General features: G+C 41.0%; 1 protein-coding gene across 1 annotated transcript in view; it reads left to right on the forward strand.

Moving 5' to 3' along the window:
- The window catches only part of PITPNA (phosphatidylinositol transfer protein alpha), a 107,526-nt gene that overhangs the window by 11,908 nt on the left and 81,202 nt on the right, over positions 1-14,416 (forward strand). Inside the window, exon 2 of the mRNA XM_089657899.1 lies at positions 3,725-3,755. Within this exon, the coding sequence (XP_089514025.1) occupies positions 3,725-3,755 (31 nt within the window). The remainder of the gene's footprint in view (positions 1-3,724; positions 3,756-14,416) is intronic.

The following is a 14,416-nucleotide window of genomic DNA, read 5'->3' on the forward strand; positions in this document are numbered from 1 at the left end:
AAACAACAATAAACGAGAAATCTTCCAACAGGGACACCTGTTCCGTTGACAGTTGTCTGAAAAGGGTTCACCTTATTTTGGAGATATTTCTCCTTACTTCCTATTGTGCTTGCAGGACAGATGTGTCTCTCCAATAACACATGGGAAAAAATGCAGGTTTTAAACTTTCCCTGCACTCTCCAAATTTAGATAAATAATTCTGATTATAGATATGAAATGAGCTTGTTAATGGGAAAAAATAAGTGGCATAATCCCTCGGTCGATAAATGCTTACATTTACCATTACTTTTGCTTATTGTGAAATTGGCTTCCTTTTGGGGCATTCTATACCTGAGCACAGTAACTAGAAATCCTATTAGAGACTTTCTCAAGGAGTCTTGTAAAGCTTCTGCATCCTATGATATAAGGAATGCTCATTCCTAACAATGAGCATGACCCATATATAGTGCCCTTCACACTGAGGCCCAATTCACACCTGAGTGCTTTTTAGCTCAAAGCTCCAAAACGTTCAGGGAGAAAAAAATAATTATTCTCTATGGTTGTGGTTCACATCTCCACTCCAAAATGCCCGAAGCTCAAAAAAGTTTTGGAGCTATTTTTGTAACTCGATTCAGGCAGATTGGTGTATTTTTGAAGCAAATGAAAGCAGAAACATATAGCAACCAATGATGTAACAGATAATTGTTTTCTCTTTTGGCTAATACAAAAATGCCAGAGCTCCAAAACACTTGGAACACTGCCAAAATGCGCATACAAATGCCCAACAAAACTCCAGAAAAAATGCCATTGTTTGGGTTGGCTTTCAGCATGTGCTTTTGGTTTTTGAGGTGCTTAGAAAGCATCAGAGTTACTATGTCAAGATGCAAAGGCAAGTAAAGATGCTTTGGGCTGCCTTCTATCACACCCAGGGGCGGACTGACCATTTGGAAACTCGGGCAGTGCCCGAGGGCCCGGGGTCAGTAGGGGGCCCCATGAGATGCCCCTGGTACCTTTTTCATAGGCTTTTTTGAGTTTGGGCAAGGACACAGGGGCCCCATGATCCCCTATTGCCCGGGGGCCCCATGAGTTGTCAGTCTGCCCCTGATCATGCTAGTTGTGTTTTTGTGTGGATATGTTTGATGTGTTTGAACAAAGTATATGTTAGAAACCCTGTCAATATGTTTGGTTTTCTACTTGTGTCCCATACAGTCCTGTGTTTCTCCAAGGCCTAGTCTCATGGAAACTAATAGATATTTCAGAGCATTAAAAAACACCCAGGGCTATTCAGTGGTTTCCCAGAATTCTCATTGTATTGAAAATAGGTCAAGGTTACCTTGTGCTTCCTTATAATTCTTTATTGATCAGTGTTATATTTCATTGTTCTGTAATTTAACCATTTGGGATACAGTTTTTACACTGGCAAATCACAACAGTTACCATTGAAAACTGTCAGCGCTAAAACACCCATACAGCCTTTTCCAGGTTTCTATACGGTCATTTCTTCTCCATCCAAAACAGGGGGCCTTTGTGAGTGTTTGAGAATACGGTGGAAGTAATGTGGTCTAAACATATGTTTAACTTTCTAAGCTGTTTTAAAGAAAATGTTTGCTATATATTCAGAGAGAATTTTATTATCATTCTTGGTATCATATTCCACTCAATGGGTTCCTCTCTATCTTGAAGTAGAGCTAAAGCCAAAACCTTTTTTTTTTGTTTTGAATAGAATAAAGGAAGGTTATATCCTCTGTCAGTTTTTTTGGCACCTGTGTCCTGTTGGTGAGATTGCTCTACACTTCTATACCATAGTCGCAGCAGAAACTGAGAAATCCTTCCAAAGTGAGGAAAAAGTGGGATAAATAGGTCAAAATTCCTTGACTGAGCAGCAAATGAGTTGGTCGATGTCTCAGACAAGATTATAAATAATGAGCTAGTCAGTGAGTTAAGTGTCATTACTAGTTGATGCATGAGTGTATGGCCTGTTTAGAATTGCCTCACAAATTGTGGTAAAGAGTATTTATAGCCAAACATGTTTAAAATGTACTTGGATAGAGTAGTGTAGGGGACACAGTAGACAGAGACGCTGTGTCCCAATATGATATATTTGTTCGTGGACCTGCACCCACATGCCATTTTGGGACACCGGCTCTGTCCGTGCAGTCATATGTCCCAATAGACTTCTGTTGACTGTCAGGAAGACGATGCACGCAACACCTGTGCATCCCTGTGCTGGGAAAACATGGATGTGCACAGGGCATGCAGGCAAGCACCCCATGTACACGAACCCTTAGACGTTTGTCCCCAGAAAAAGTGTCCCCATTAGCAGATTTTTCCCTTAACACTTGTCCTGGTAATAAAAAATAGTACTACATTTTTGGATTTCCCCTCACTTTCCTTCTCATTGAGAATAGTCACTAGTAGAAATAGGGGGTTAATATCCTCAATGGGGACACAGAAGCAATAGAATTATGACAGAGGGTACAACCCTACCCCATTCTATCCAAATCTAAAATAAAAAGGTTTTTCCAGTAGATACTTATCCATTCCCTACTCCATCCAAGACTAAAAGAAAAGTTTTGGGTTATACATACTCTTTAAAGCTAGCCATACATGCATACTTTGCACAAATGAATATCTAAAAAGATTCCTCCATCCAAGCTAATCAGCAGGAGATGGATGAATATACCCTGCTGGCTATTGTATTCAATCAGCCACGACTGCTTGAAAATTCGAGCAGTTGAAACTGCCTCCTTCAGTCTTAGGTTCCTTTCACACGGGTGATCCAATCAGGTCTGCCTATTGTTATTTAGGCGGACCTGATCGATTGTCCATGTATCCCTATAGACTGGCAGGCGTAAATCAGCTTGTGTCTGTTTACACCCACCTACTTCCAATCTGATCCGGTCCGCTAAAGAAAGGAAGGGGATCCATCCTTCTGTTTAGGCAGGTCTGATCAGAGGGCAGTTGGGTGTAAATGGACAGCGGAGTCGTTTACACTCAACCACCCATAGAGCAGAGCAGGCTGTGTCCACTCTGCAGAAACTGAGCGAACACAGACTTGTCATCCACCCTCTCTGCTCTGATCAGCAGGGAATCAATTGGTGGGTCTGAATGGAGTCTGTCCTGTATGAAACAGGCTTTCGTCTGTTGAGCCAGGAGGTGCTAATAGGGACACCCATGGCTCATATATGGGCCTCTGTGACACAATTGAAATCATGTATGCCCTGCTTAATGCTTCTTACTCATCAGAAAATACTTCCTGCCTAGGAGTCTTAATTGACGTTATTCATTGAGGTATTGTATGACCCACAATAACCAGTCATTCTTTTATTAATATGCAGGATTTATATAGCACCAACAGTTTGCTAAGCGCTTTACAATATAAAGGGAGACAATACAGTTCAATACAAGAGGGTTAGGAGGGCCTGATCCTTGGAGCTTACAATCTAAGATTTTTATTTTTAAATTTACCCTAATGGCAATGTATTCCAGATGCTGTAGGTAGCATAGGGTATTGTGTTAGACAGTTTTATAAATAACACTAAATCATTTTGCTTGCTGTCTGTATACTGAATGTATACTGAATGCTGAAAAGATAGATGTTAGAGATCAAGGCCCTGGCTGTGGTTTTTGGTTTTTCTTTTCCAAATGCCAAGGGAACCTTGAAGATCAACATTCCAGCGATTTGTGTTTTGATATATGTTTAAATATTTCAAAGGTTCTTATATACATTTTCATTCTCTTGCAGTCGAGTTGTGCTGCCAGTATCGGTGGAGGAGGTAAGAAAATAATTTATTTTAATAGTTTTAGTTACTTTGCGTTAGGTGCTGTACTTTATCTCATAGTGAAAGTTGCGATGTCAGAATTGCTTGCAGTCCTAGTCAGTTCCTAACCTGCGATCATACCCGACAATTACTTTTTTATCCTTTTACTGTTTTACAGTAAATAAAAGAATACTAGCTGTCATTAGAGAACACTTCATTTAGAGAAATGCTTTAGGTTCCATAACAAAGGTCCAACTAAGTGAAGCATGAAGTGTACAGTGTAATTGTTAGAGCATAATGTAAATCATTGATTAGCTGCAGATCGCCATGGATACTGTTTGTTAAACCAGTCACACCAGTCAATTGTTCAACCAGCTCATCAGGAAAACCCTTTAAGTACCTGCAAGGCCTTTGACATGCTTGTTATGACTGTTTTCATATATGTACAATCTCTACATTTTTTTTTTCTTTGCATTTGATGCTCCTGCTGGTAATGAGAATCCAATGTTACTTTGTAGCATTTTTTTTTTCAACTCCATACAGTGTGACATGTTGGTATTTCAGATAAAAGTAACATAACCTTGCTGTCTAAAAAAGAAACAACTCGTATACATAATGTATTTTTCTCATAAATTCACGGTCAAAGACACTGTCATCTCTGTAGACTAAAAGACAATAATGCCATCTAATATTTTAAAGTAAGTAAACAATGCCTAAACAATACCATAGAACCTATGGTCAGTAGGAGGAACAGTGTTCAATCATTGGTATTAGTGGGAAGAATCGTGCCCCATTACTGGTGTCAATAGAAGGATTGGTACCTCATCATTGGTGTCAGTGGGAGGAACAGTGCCCCAAGGGCCAGTTACAGGCAAGCAAAGGGCCGAAGTTAGGAGACCACTGTTTTAAAGCGTTAATACAGGACATGCAGCCTTTGGCAATCCTGGATCATTAGGTCTTAGCTATCAGTTTGGGGCTGTAGTGAGGTTCAGCAGAGGGAGGTGTGATGCTTTTTACCACATCACAAAGTTTCCTTTTTTTTGTCAATTTTATTTAAAGTGACACTTCATACAACCGCACAGGGGTGCATTGCACTAGTGTGTGGTGATGCTGCGCCTTACAGTCCGCTGCTCTAAAATTCCAACATGTCTGCATTTTATTGCTGCTGATCCCTCAAACCTTGGGGCTGTGTTGCAGTGCAAACGGGGAACATAAAAAACAACTTTCCACATGTCCTACCAGTTAACCTGCATTCCAAAACTGAGCTCCTAGTTTTCCCCCCAGCCTGCCCCCCCGACTTCTCCATCAAGACCAACAACTCCACAATCAGTCCCTCCCCTCAAGCCAGAGTACTTGGTGTCATCCTAGACTCCAATCTGTCCTTCTAGCCCCAAGTCTAATCGCTGACTAACTCATGTAGACTTCACCTCCGCAACATCTCCAAAATACATCCGTTCCTAACCCCGGAAACCACTAAGCAACTCATTCACTCCCTTATTATTTCACGACTTGACTACTGCAACTCCCTCCTCATCGGCTTACCTCACCGCAGGCTATCCCCACTTCAGTCCATCATGAATGCTGCTGCCAGACTCATCCACCTCACAAACCACTCTGAATCCGCCACCCCCCTCTGCCAATCCCTCCACTGGCTTCCGATTGCCCAACGGATAAAATTCAAAATGCTAACATTGACGTACAAAGCTGTTCATAATACTGCCCCGAACTACATCACCGATCTGGTATCCAAATACCACCCAAAACGTGCTCTCCGCTCCTCACAAGACTTCCTACTCTCTAGTTCCCTGGTCTCCTCCTCCCATGCCCGCCTCCAGGACTTCTCCAGGGCTTCCCCCATCCTCTGGAACTCCCTACCCCAATCCATCAGACTATCACCTACTCCCCTCACCTTTAGGCACACCCTGAAAACCTATCTCTTCAGGGAAGCCTACCCCACCTTCAGCTAATTACTGAACTCCTCCACTCTTCCTACCACTTCATCTCCCACAGTTGTTTCCTCCTGTACCATTATCCCCTCCCTCCTAGATTGTAAGCTCCAAGGAGCAGGGCCCTCGAATCCCTCCTGTATTGAATCATATTGTTACTGTACTGTCTCGTGTATTGTCTCCCATTATAATGTAAAGCGCTGAGTAAACTATTGGCGCTATATAAATCCTGTATAATAATAATAATTCTTCCAGTGTGGAAAAATATCAGTCACGGCACTACTGTGAACGAGCCTTGGGGGGGTCATGATTTTGGGGGTTAGTTTAAAGCTGAATTCTAGGCAGATATAAAAAGAAACACATAAATACAGCTCTGTAATAATTATTACATCCTTATTTATTACAAGCAGCGTAAGTACCTGAATTTGATCTGGTATCTGCTTCTTGCTTTCTACTGCAGGGCTGGAGTGAGAGAGAAAAAAAGCAATACAAGAAGACAATCAGTTCATGTGCTGACAAGAAGCATGACGATAGGAGGAGAAAGCAGAGTGACCAAGAGATGAGCACTCTGCTGCTTTTCCCTGTCTAATCACAGGCTGGGGCGGGTCCAGGACACCCTGGGCTCAAAGGTAGTGCCTTGAGTGATGGTAGCCATCAGATTAAAAACATCTAGCTGCAGAAACCATGGACTGTGCAATATATTTCTGGACTACATTTAAATACTGAAACAAAAGCTAGTTTTGTTATTTTATCTTTTTTATGGGCTATTCCTTTTAAAATGTCTGGTCTTTGGCCAGAGTTTTGCTTTAAAGTGTATCTAAAGCCAAAATTTTTTAGAGTTTTACATAGTATTGGGAAGGATTAAAATCCCTGTCAGGTTATTTTTTGCTGTCTGTGTACTGCTGAGGAGATCTCTATTCACTTCCTGTCTTGGAGATGCAACAGGAAGTGAGGGGAACGCCTATCGTATAAATTCCCTTCAGGTTTAATAAAGCATTCTGCATCTGAATCTTGGTTGTCACAAGAACATTTGTCCCCATTGGAAGATGTCCCCCTTACTTTCTGTCTTGGTGGTAGTGGTCACCAGGACAAATAGAGGGTGAATCCCCCCAGCACGGACACTGGCAGCAATAAAATAATTTGCCTGGGGTACTAAAATATCCCACTTTAAAAAATCTAAAACAAAAAAAAAAGTTTTGGTTTCGGGGTTACATTCTAAAAAAACTTCAGTTTTAAAAAAAAAAAAAAGAAATTTAAAAGTTAGCAGCTAAAAATACTGTAACTGTTGACTTTTTATATACAGACACCTACCAGGCCAGGGATGCAGCACTGTCTTCACCCAGGCCTGTTCTTTGGGTCCCTGGCTTCCTGATGCTTCACGGCTGGCTCTTCACTGTGCATGCATGTGATGTACTTCACTTTCTGAATGGTCCTGGGTGACGTGTCCCAGGAGGTTGCGGGCATGAGTCCCTTTCAGGTTTTTGAAGTTGTATGTCCCCACCTGGAAGATTCGCCCTGTCTTTTTGTTCTTGTAACCACAGTCACCAGGACTGAAAGTGAGGGAAAATCACTTATTTTGAATTATGTTGTTGCTTTTTCATGTGACAGCTGTCTAAAAAGAAGTTCCCCTCACATTCGCCCCAGTGGCAAAAAACCCTTCATACAAAATGAAAAAAGTTGGTGGGGCTAAGTGCTGAAAGCCTCTCCCTGAAGACATACTGCTAGCTTCCCAGCGCAAAGAGCACTCTTTTTATCAGTCTTTTACCAGCATATATGAATGTTTTGGAAGCATATTGTGAGTGTTTTACAGGTGTTTTTGTGTAAACGAATGGAAAACACTAGGGGAAGACCAATTCTCATAGGCTCAAATGTAAGTTATACATCTGAAAAAAAAACCACTCGATTCAAGCATTTTCAGGCATTCCCATAAAGTTAGTGGGGCCAAAAATGCCCCAAATCTGTCTCAAAAGTAGCTCATGTAGTTTTTGAAGCTGCAGGAGTCTAACTGCTCATATGTGAATAGTCATCATTGAAATACATTAGATTTAGGATATTGGGCATTTTGGAACTTCAACCTACACAATGTTCAGGTGTGAATGGGGCCTAAGGTACCACAGAAATCTCCACCCTGCTTAATTAACTTATTCAAAACTACATCATATGTTTGCTGATGATTTTGCAACCTGTCTCTACCACCTCTTCCATTTTTGTTGGGGTTCTAGACTGGCACTTTAAATAAGCTCTAAGATGTCCTGCTCTACTAAAACTATGCAGCTCAATTGCCTCATTCCGTCCACAACTTTCTCCTGCCTGCTGATGTTCATAGACTAATGAAGAGCATTGAAACGTGCTTTTCTTTTTTTTTGTTTTCTTCTTTTCTTTAGAGTGGTTTGTATAATACATACAGTTTGTTTCTTCCAACAGTCTTGTAATATTGTTAGGTGCAGCCTGTATAGGATTTTTTTCTGAACCATCATTAACTAGCTAGCCAGAAATAGACTCTGGAACTCCTCAAAGCATTTACCCAATGACTAATACCAAGCTTCAAAGTCCAAATGTACAAAATGGCTATTCATGATGAATATTCTGTAATTCCTTCACTCCGCCTTGCTGCTGAAGCTGATTAATACTTAGGAATTAGGCTGGAAGTTACCACTGGAAGGAGAGGTTTATGTACTGTATAATGAACTACAGTTTTCTGCATTTCTAAACATGTCATATGTGCTAATCTGGAGAATGTCAGGAATATCCAAACAAAAAAATAGTTTCCTAGTGGTTAACAGTCACTAGATCTGTTATGCCAGTACAGTAATGTAGATGAATTAAAGAATAATTCTTGGTTTTTAAAAATGTTTTCTATATACGTTTTACATCTGTCATGAATGTCGGTGATGCGATCTGCACAATGTAGTGCACAATTACCATAGCAGTTACTAGAGAATAGCACACTAACTACTCATGCATAAAGTGGTTTTAAAGGCTCAAGGTTTTTCACTTTGATGCAGTGAATGTCATTTGCAGCCAGTGAGCCAATGAGGAGAGAGAGGCAGGGCTGAGCCATGGTTCTGTGTATGAATGGACATGCAGAGCAGCGGCTCAGGAAGGAGCCTGTTTGGGTGCCCCCATAGCAAGCTGCTTGCTCTGGGGGCACTCAGCAGGAGGGAGGGGCCAAGAGCGCCGGAGGGGGAACCAAGAAGAAGAGGATTGGGGCTGCTCTGTGCAAAACTACTGCACAGAGCAGGTAAGTATGACATGTTTGTTAGTTAAAAAAAAATCCTTTATTATCACTTTAACCCTCCTAAAAGCCTTTCCTCTTGGCAGCAGCGGTTTGGCAAGAAAAATGCCTGATGATTGTATAAGTGTTTAACATGTTTAGCCGCATGAATCGTTTGTGTTAATTCACTTCATTGGCCACAATAAATTTATTCTGGCCATTGCAATGAATTAACGTTCCAGCGGTAAACGCGGCTCGCATTAACATGCATTCCACACGTTTAGAAGCATCAAGCGTTTTTTACTTCCAAAACTCTGCTGTTCCTGGATGCACTGGCAATGGGTTTTTTTTTCCTGCCGGTAAATGCCTCCAAGCCCAAGTTCACACTGATGCAATGTGGGAAACGCAGTACTTCCTGTGCGTTTCCCACACAGCATAGCTATTGCACTGTGTTCTTGTGATCTGCTGTGGGTGTCAATAAGTTAACGACACTCCAAAAACTGATTGCATGGGTATGAACACCCATGCGATCCAATTCCAGTGCAGTAAAAAAAAGGTGCCTGCACCATTTTTGTGCGTATGCGGTACAATTTGAGCCATACAAATTGAATGGGCTCAATTCACACCGCACAGAATCGCATGTGATTTGCACAGGAATGCGGTGCAATTCCCGCGTGAATCGCATGCGGCTCCACAGTGTGACCCACACATAAAAGTTTATGCATAGACACATACATAGGCTAACGTGTAGGGAAGTTTAGAGGCAGGAAAAAAAAATGCCAGACATCCTTAGGAGCACCTGTAAAAATGTCCAGTGTGCACAAGGCCTTAAATTTGATTTTGTTTGTTTTAGGTCTATGGATAATATAAGAATATAGCAAGTTCCTTTTTCTCTTCTTGTAACTGTTAAATAAAAGATAATTTTATTTTCTGTCCCCCAAGTGATACCAGCCTGGCATAAGGTAATCTCAAAACTGGAAAGCCACAAGTGTATGGATCCTTTGTAATTTTCTGGGTTTTTTTAGTGGGTTTAATAGAGAAAGTTGTACATTTTGAGTTAAGTTTTGTGCAGAATCTTGCATTTAAAAATAATTAGAATTTTAAAATGCATGATTCATGCGGTGTAGAATAATCTCAGCTGTTTTCTTGATCTATAACCTGCTTATCCACATGCTTATGGCTCTCCAGCTATAGGAATGCTAGTTCATAAGGTAGTCTGGCATTTTTTTTACAGGGAGGGTTACATTGTTTGTTTTCCTTTTCTTCTTTTTTTTTTTTAAGCAAAAAACTTAAATTATAACTAAAGGCAGAACTTTTTTTCAGTTTTGGATAGAATGCAGATAGATTAGAATGCTTATCAGTCTTTATTGCTCTCTGTGCCCCCTTTAAAGTGGAGCTCCACCCAAAGGGGGGAAGTTCCGCTTTAAGGCTTCGTCTCCTGCTCCCTGTTAAGGATTAGCACTTTTGGGGAGCGGGTATCCGATTTTGACAGGTATCCGCTCCCACTTCTGCTGTGATCGCCTAGGCCAGTGGTGATCAACCTTTTTTTTCAACGGAGCCAAATCCCGCCAAAACCACGATTGAAATTTATTTTGAGAGCCACATTTTTAAAACTGAAAATACATCCCCCATAGTAATTCATCCCCCATATAGTAATTCATCCCCCATATAGTAATTCATCCCCCATATAGTAATTCATCCCCCATATAGTAATTCATCCCCCATATTGTGTCAATTCACTTACCTTTGCTCCGCGCGTTCCTCTCGCCGTGTTCCTGCGCCGTTCCGGTCTTCAGGGCGGACTGTGAGAGGAGAGGAGTTCGTCACGCTGCCCCGCCTACATCCTGGCTGCCCCGCCTACATCCTGACAGCCAATGTTTGCCACGCTCCGCGGGCCGGATTAAAAGGTCCGCCGGGCCGTAGTTTGCCCATTGCTGGGCTAGCTGCAGAGTCCTGACTTTTGGGGCGGCCGCCCGAGAGGAGGGAGGGGAGCGGGCGCCCGGCACACAGAAGAGCCGCATTAAAGAGTGTAAAGAGCCGCATGTGGCTCGCGAGCTGCGGCTTGCCGACCACTGGCCTAGGCGATTGGAATCTAAAGTTCTCCCTTGCTCTATCCAAAATGAAAAACTAAGTTTTGTCTATAGTTCTACTTTAAAGCCTGAGTTAAAAAAAAAAAAATAGGGCAAGGGACATTACCTACTATTAATCCTATTAATCTGATGTGTCTCTTAATCTGCTGTCTCCAGTATTCACGGGACTGAGACTGAGCTCTGCAGTCACTTTTGCAGTAGTTGCTTTCTTAATCCTGCGCAATGTCCGTTTTGTCTCTTTTGGTCAGTTGACTATGTCAACCGCTCCTATGCTTTCAAACGATGTTTTCCTGTAAACTGTATATGCCATCGTAACATTTGATACTGTACCTCGCGATGCGGCAAATAAATTGCCAACTTCACAGAGGCACCAACAATTTGCCTTCTTTGAAGCTCAGTAAGCTCTGACATGACTCCATATTACTTGCGGCGCAAACAGAGAATGACGCAAATGAGACTTCCCACCTGTTAGGTGTCTCATCACACAGTGGAAGCAAAAGAATGTTACATCACTTCCGCTTTCAAAGCAAAACATGTCTTCACTTTCACACCTGCAAATCATGTAGTGTTTATATTTTTTTTGTCTAACCCCTGTATGTTAAATGCATGTATAATCTTTTCAAAAGATGTTAGTTAAATTGAATGGTCTGGCAAAAAGGATTAAGCTGTCACTGCAACCTCTGCTCTATTCTATGGAAAATCTCTTGCAGAGTAATGCCAGCAGGTGCACAAAACGTTGGAAGTTGGCAAAGTGGAAAGTTGTGGACAGGCTTGTTGTTCTTTTTCATGGCAGTTCATGTCCTCACCCGTGTCTATGGACTGGTCTTTTGACTTTGGTTTTTGCCTAAAATAGAACTGATACTGCAGCAGTTCTAGGCATGCTATACAATTGAATGCTGCTGATTGCTGAAAATGCAGTAGTGGATCTTGGGAGGATTGTTGGCAATATTTGCGGAAGTCCTTTTGTGATTTGTCGTCATAAAAGTGCTTACACTTAGACAAAGTTGAACAATACTAATTTAAAAAGCTTGATTCAATTGGAGTATTTTTTTTTTTTTTAATATCTGCTCAGACATCGCATAAATAATATTACAACAATTGTATTCAAATAAAAGTGCATTAATAATCCTTTCTCCAAGTGCAAGCTGTTTGTGTTTCTGGGATTTTTTCAGAACCTGTAGAGCATTATGTTATTTATATCGTCTAAAGTTTTTAAAGAAGTGAAACTACACTGTTAGAAGTCACAGATGAAGGTTCATAGGAGTTTAAAATACATAGACATGTACATATGTTAGGGTTAAAATAGGGCAACATATATTTTATATGTATTGTGTACAGTGCTGTTGAATATGCAGTTTGGAAAGAAAATCAATGATTTTCTGTCAGTACTAGGTTCTGAAAAGGCCCTGCAATGTAGCTACCTAGAACGTTTGACAACCTCTTTCATTGAGTAGAGTAGAATACTTGGTACTTGGTCTTCAGTAGACTGGTGTTGTAAAGCACACATAAAGTGTATGTCTTAGCAAATTAAAAACAAAAATGAACTGTGGTATCTGAGCTCAGGATCACTGCCAGCCTCTTGTAAAAGTGACAGTCTTTATTGAAATTTGCAAACAATCCAGAAAACAAAACGGCTTTCTTCAGCAAATGTACAAAAAATAGTCTATAACGCTGGTGCAATGGAACCAAGAGGATGGCTCACCACCACTATACCAGTCCCACACTGGGGTTTCCTGTCTGCTTCAAGGGTTCCAAAGAGGAGGCTTTCAAAGTTCGGCAAGCTTGGCTCAGTCCCAAGCTAGTGTGTCCTGCTCTATGTCTCACAGACAGGTGCCTACTGTTTCTTTTCCTATTACACACCTGGGTTAACTTCTTCAAGACCATAGTCCCTGTAGTCATGGTTTGGAGGTTTTTTTCATCCCCAAACTCTTCAAATCTCCAAAATTCTGGGTCCCTAATGAAGACTTACCAATTCAGAGAGTACTTGAAAATCAGTCCTCTTTTTTTTTTTCTACAGCTGGACTAACCATCTCCCCTCACCCTGCATAGGTAAAAAACCTTAAATACTCAACATTGCCTTTAAACTAGCCCCCTTAAAGGGGCCACAACCCAAATAGTGTGGAAATGTACAGTACCTGCCATCCAGGACTCACCCCTAGCATCCTATACAGTACATTTCTTCACTACAAGCACATTCGATCTGCCAGAAACCCCTTTTTGGTTGATAATGCAGTCCATCTGCTGCACTGAAACCCTAACTAGCACTTTCAGCCCTGACTGCCAGACTACAATACTCTGCCTTTTCCCACACTTCCAACTGACATAAGCACACCCCAGAACCACATCTCCAAAGAGCCCAATGTATGGAGGGGCTCTTAGGAGAAATCCATCTTTGCAAGTGGGAGAGAGAGAACTTTGCCCCTGCAATTAGTCTTACAAGTATGTGATATCACAAGAAGTAATAAGTGGTTCCTCACAACAGGAAAAAGTTTAAATTTGAGTAATTCCTGGATATACCCTTTGTCATAGCCCTACATTTAGTCTTTCTCAATGAACTCCTTTGAAGCATTTGCCCATAGTTACAAGAAAGCAGTGCTTTCAGTAACTAACAAAATGCAGGTCAGCAATAGGCAATAGTAATTGCCAGCTTAATTCAGACCTTGTCCCCAACTTCCTGTCATAGGATATTGGAACTAACACATTTTATTCTTCGGGGTGTCTGCTTTTAGAAATTATATAATGTTTTGGGGGTTTTAAGTAATCTTCAGGCCCTAAATTATTTTTTAAGCATGTTCGAAAAATGAAATAATGGCTCCAGGACTAAACTGGTTAACAAAAAATACAGTTATATAAAATGATAGTAAACTCATAAAAAATATATATATATGTAGGCCCCTTGTAGCTTTATGCCATAATATGCTTGCATGCATAACATAGGAACTATACAAAAAAGGAGGGGATAGTCAAAACCCTGACTGCCTTATCACTATATTGGTGTTGCCGTCTAAACCATAATCAAGACAGAAAAAACAGTCGCATACTGGGGGTAAAGCCCCCTATATGAGACAAGTGATTAATCCAAGAGTAAACAAGGCTTGTATTAGGAATCGTTGTAAAAAAGGTAATTATTTATTTGTGGCAAAAAAAAATGGCAGTACATAAAAAGACAGTAGTAAGACACAGTGCTCAATACCCACAGTGTATACATAAACACACAAGCAATACTATAAAAACAATGTCAATCTAAAGACATCCTGATGTCAAAAACAATGTATGCATATATTCCCCACAAGATATGCATCATGTGAATTCACGCTTTTGCCTGGCAATAGTTCAATTAAAGCGGTACTGCAGGATTTACATACATGATGTAGTGGAGATTCAAGAGCAGTAACTTGCCGGTCATCTCTCCCTCCACATGGTTCA

Source organism: Staurois parvus, unplaced genomic scaffold (genome assembly GCF_062004578.1).
Source record: "Staurois parvus isolate SC_StPar_1 unplaced genomic scaffold, SC_StPar_1.0 ptg000029l, whole genome shotgun sequence".
Classification (NCBI taxonomy): Eukaryota; Metazoa; Chordata; class Amphibia; order Anura; family Ranidae; genus Staurois; species Staurois parvus.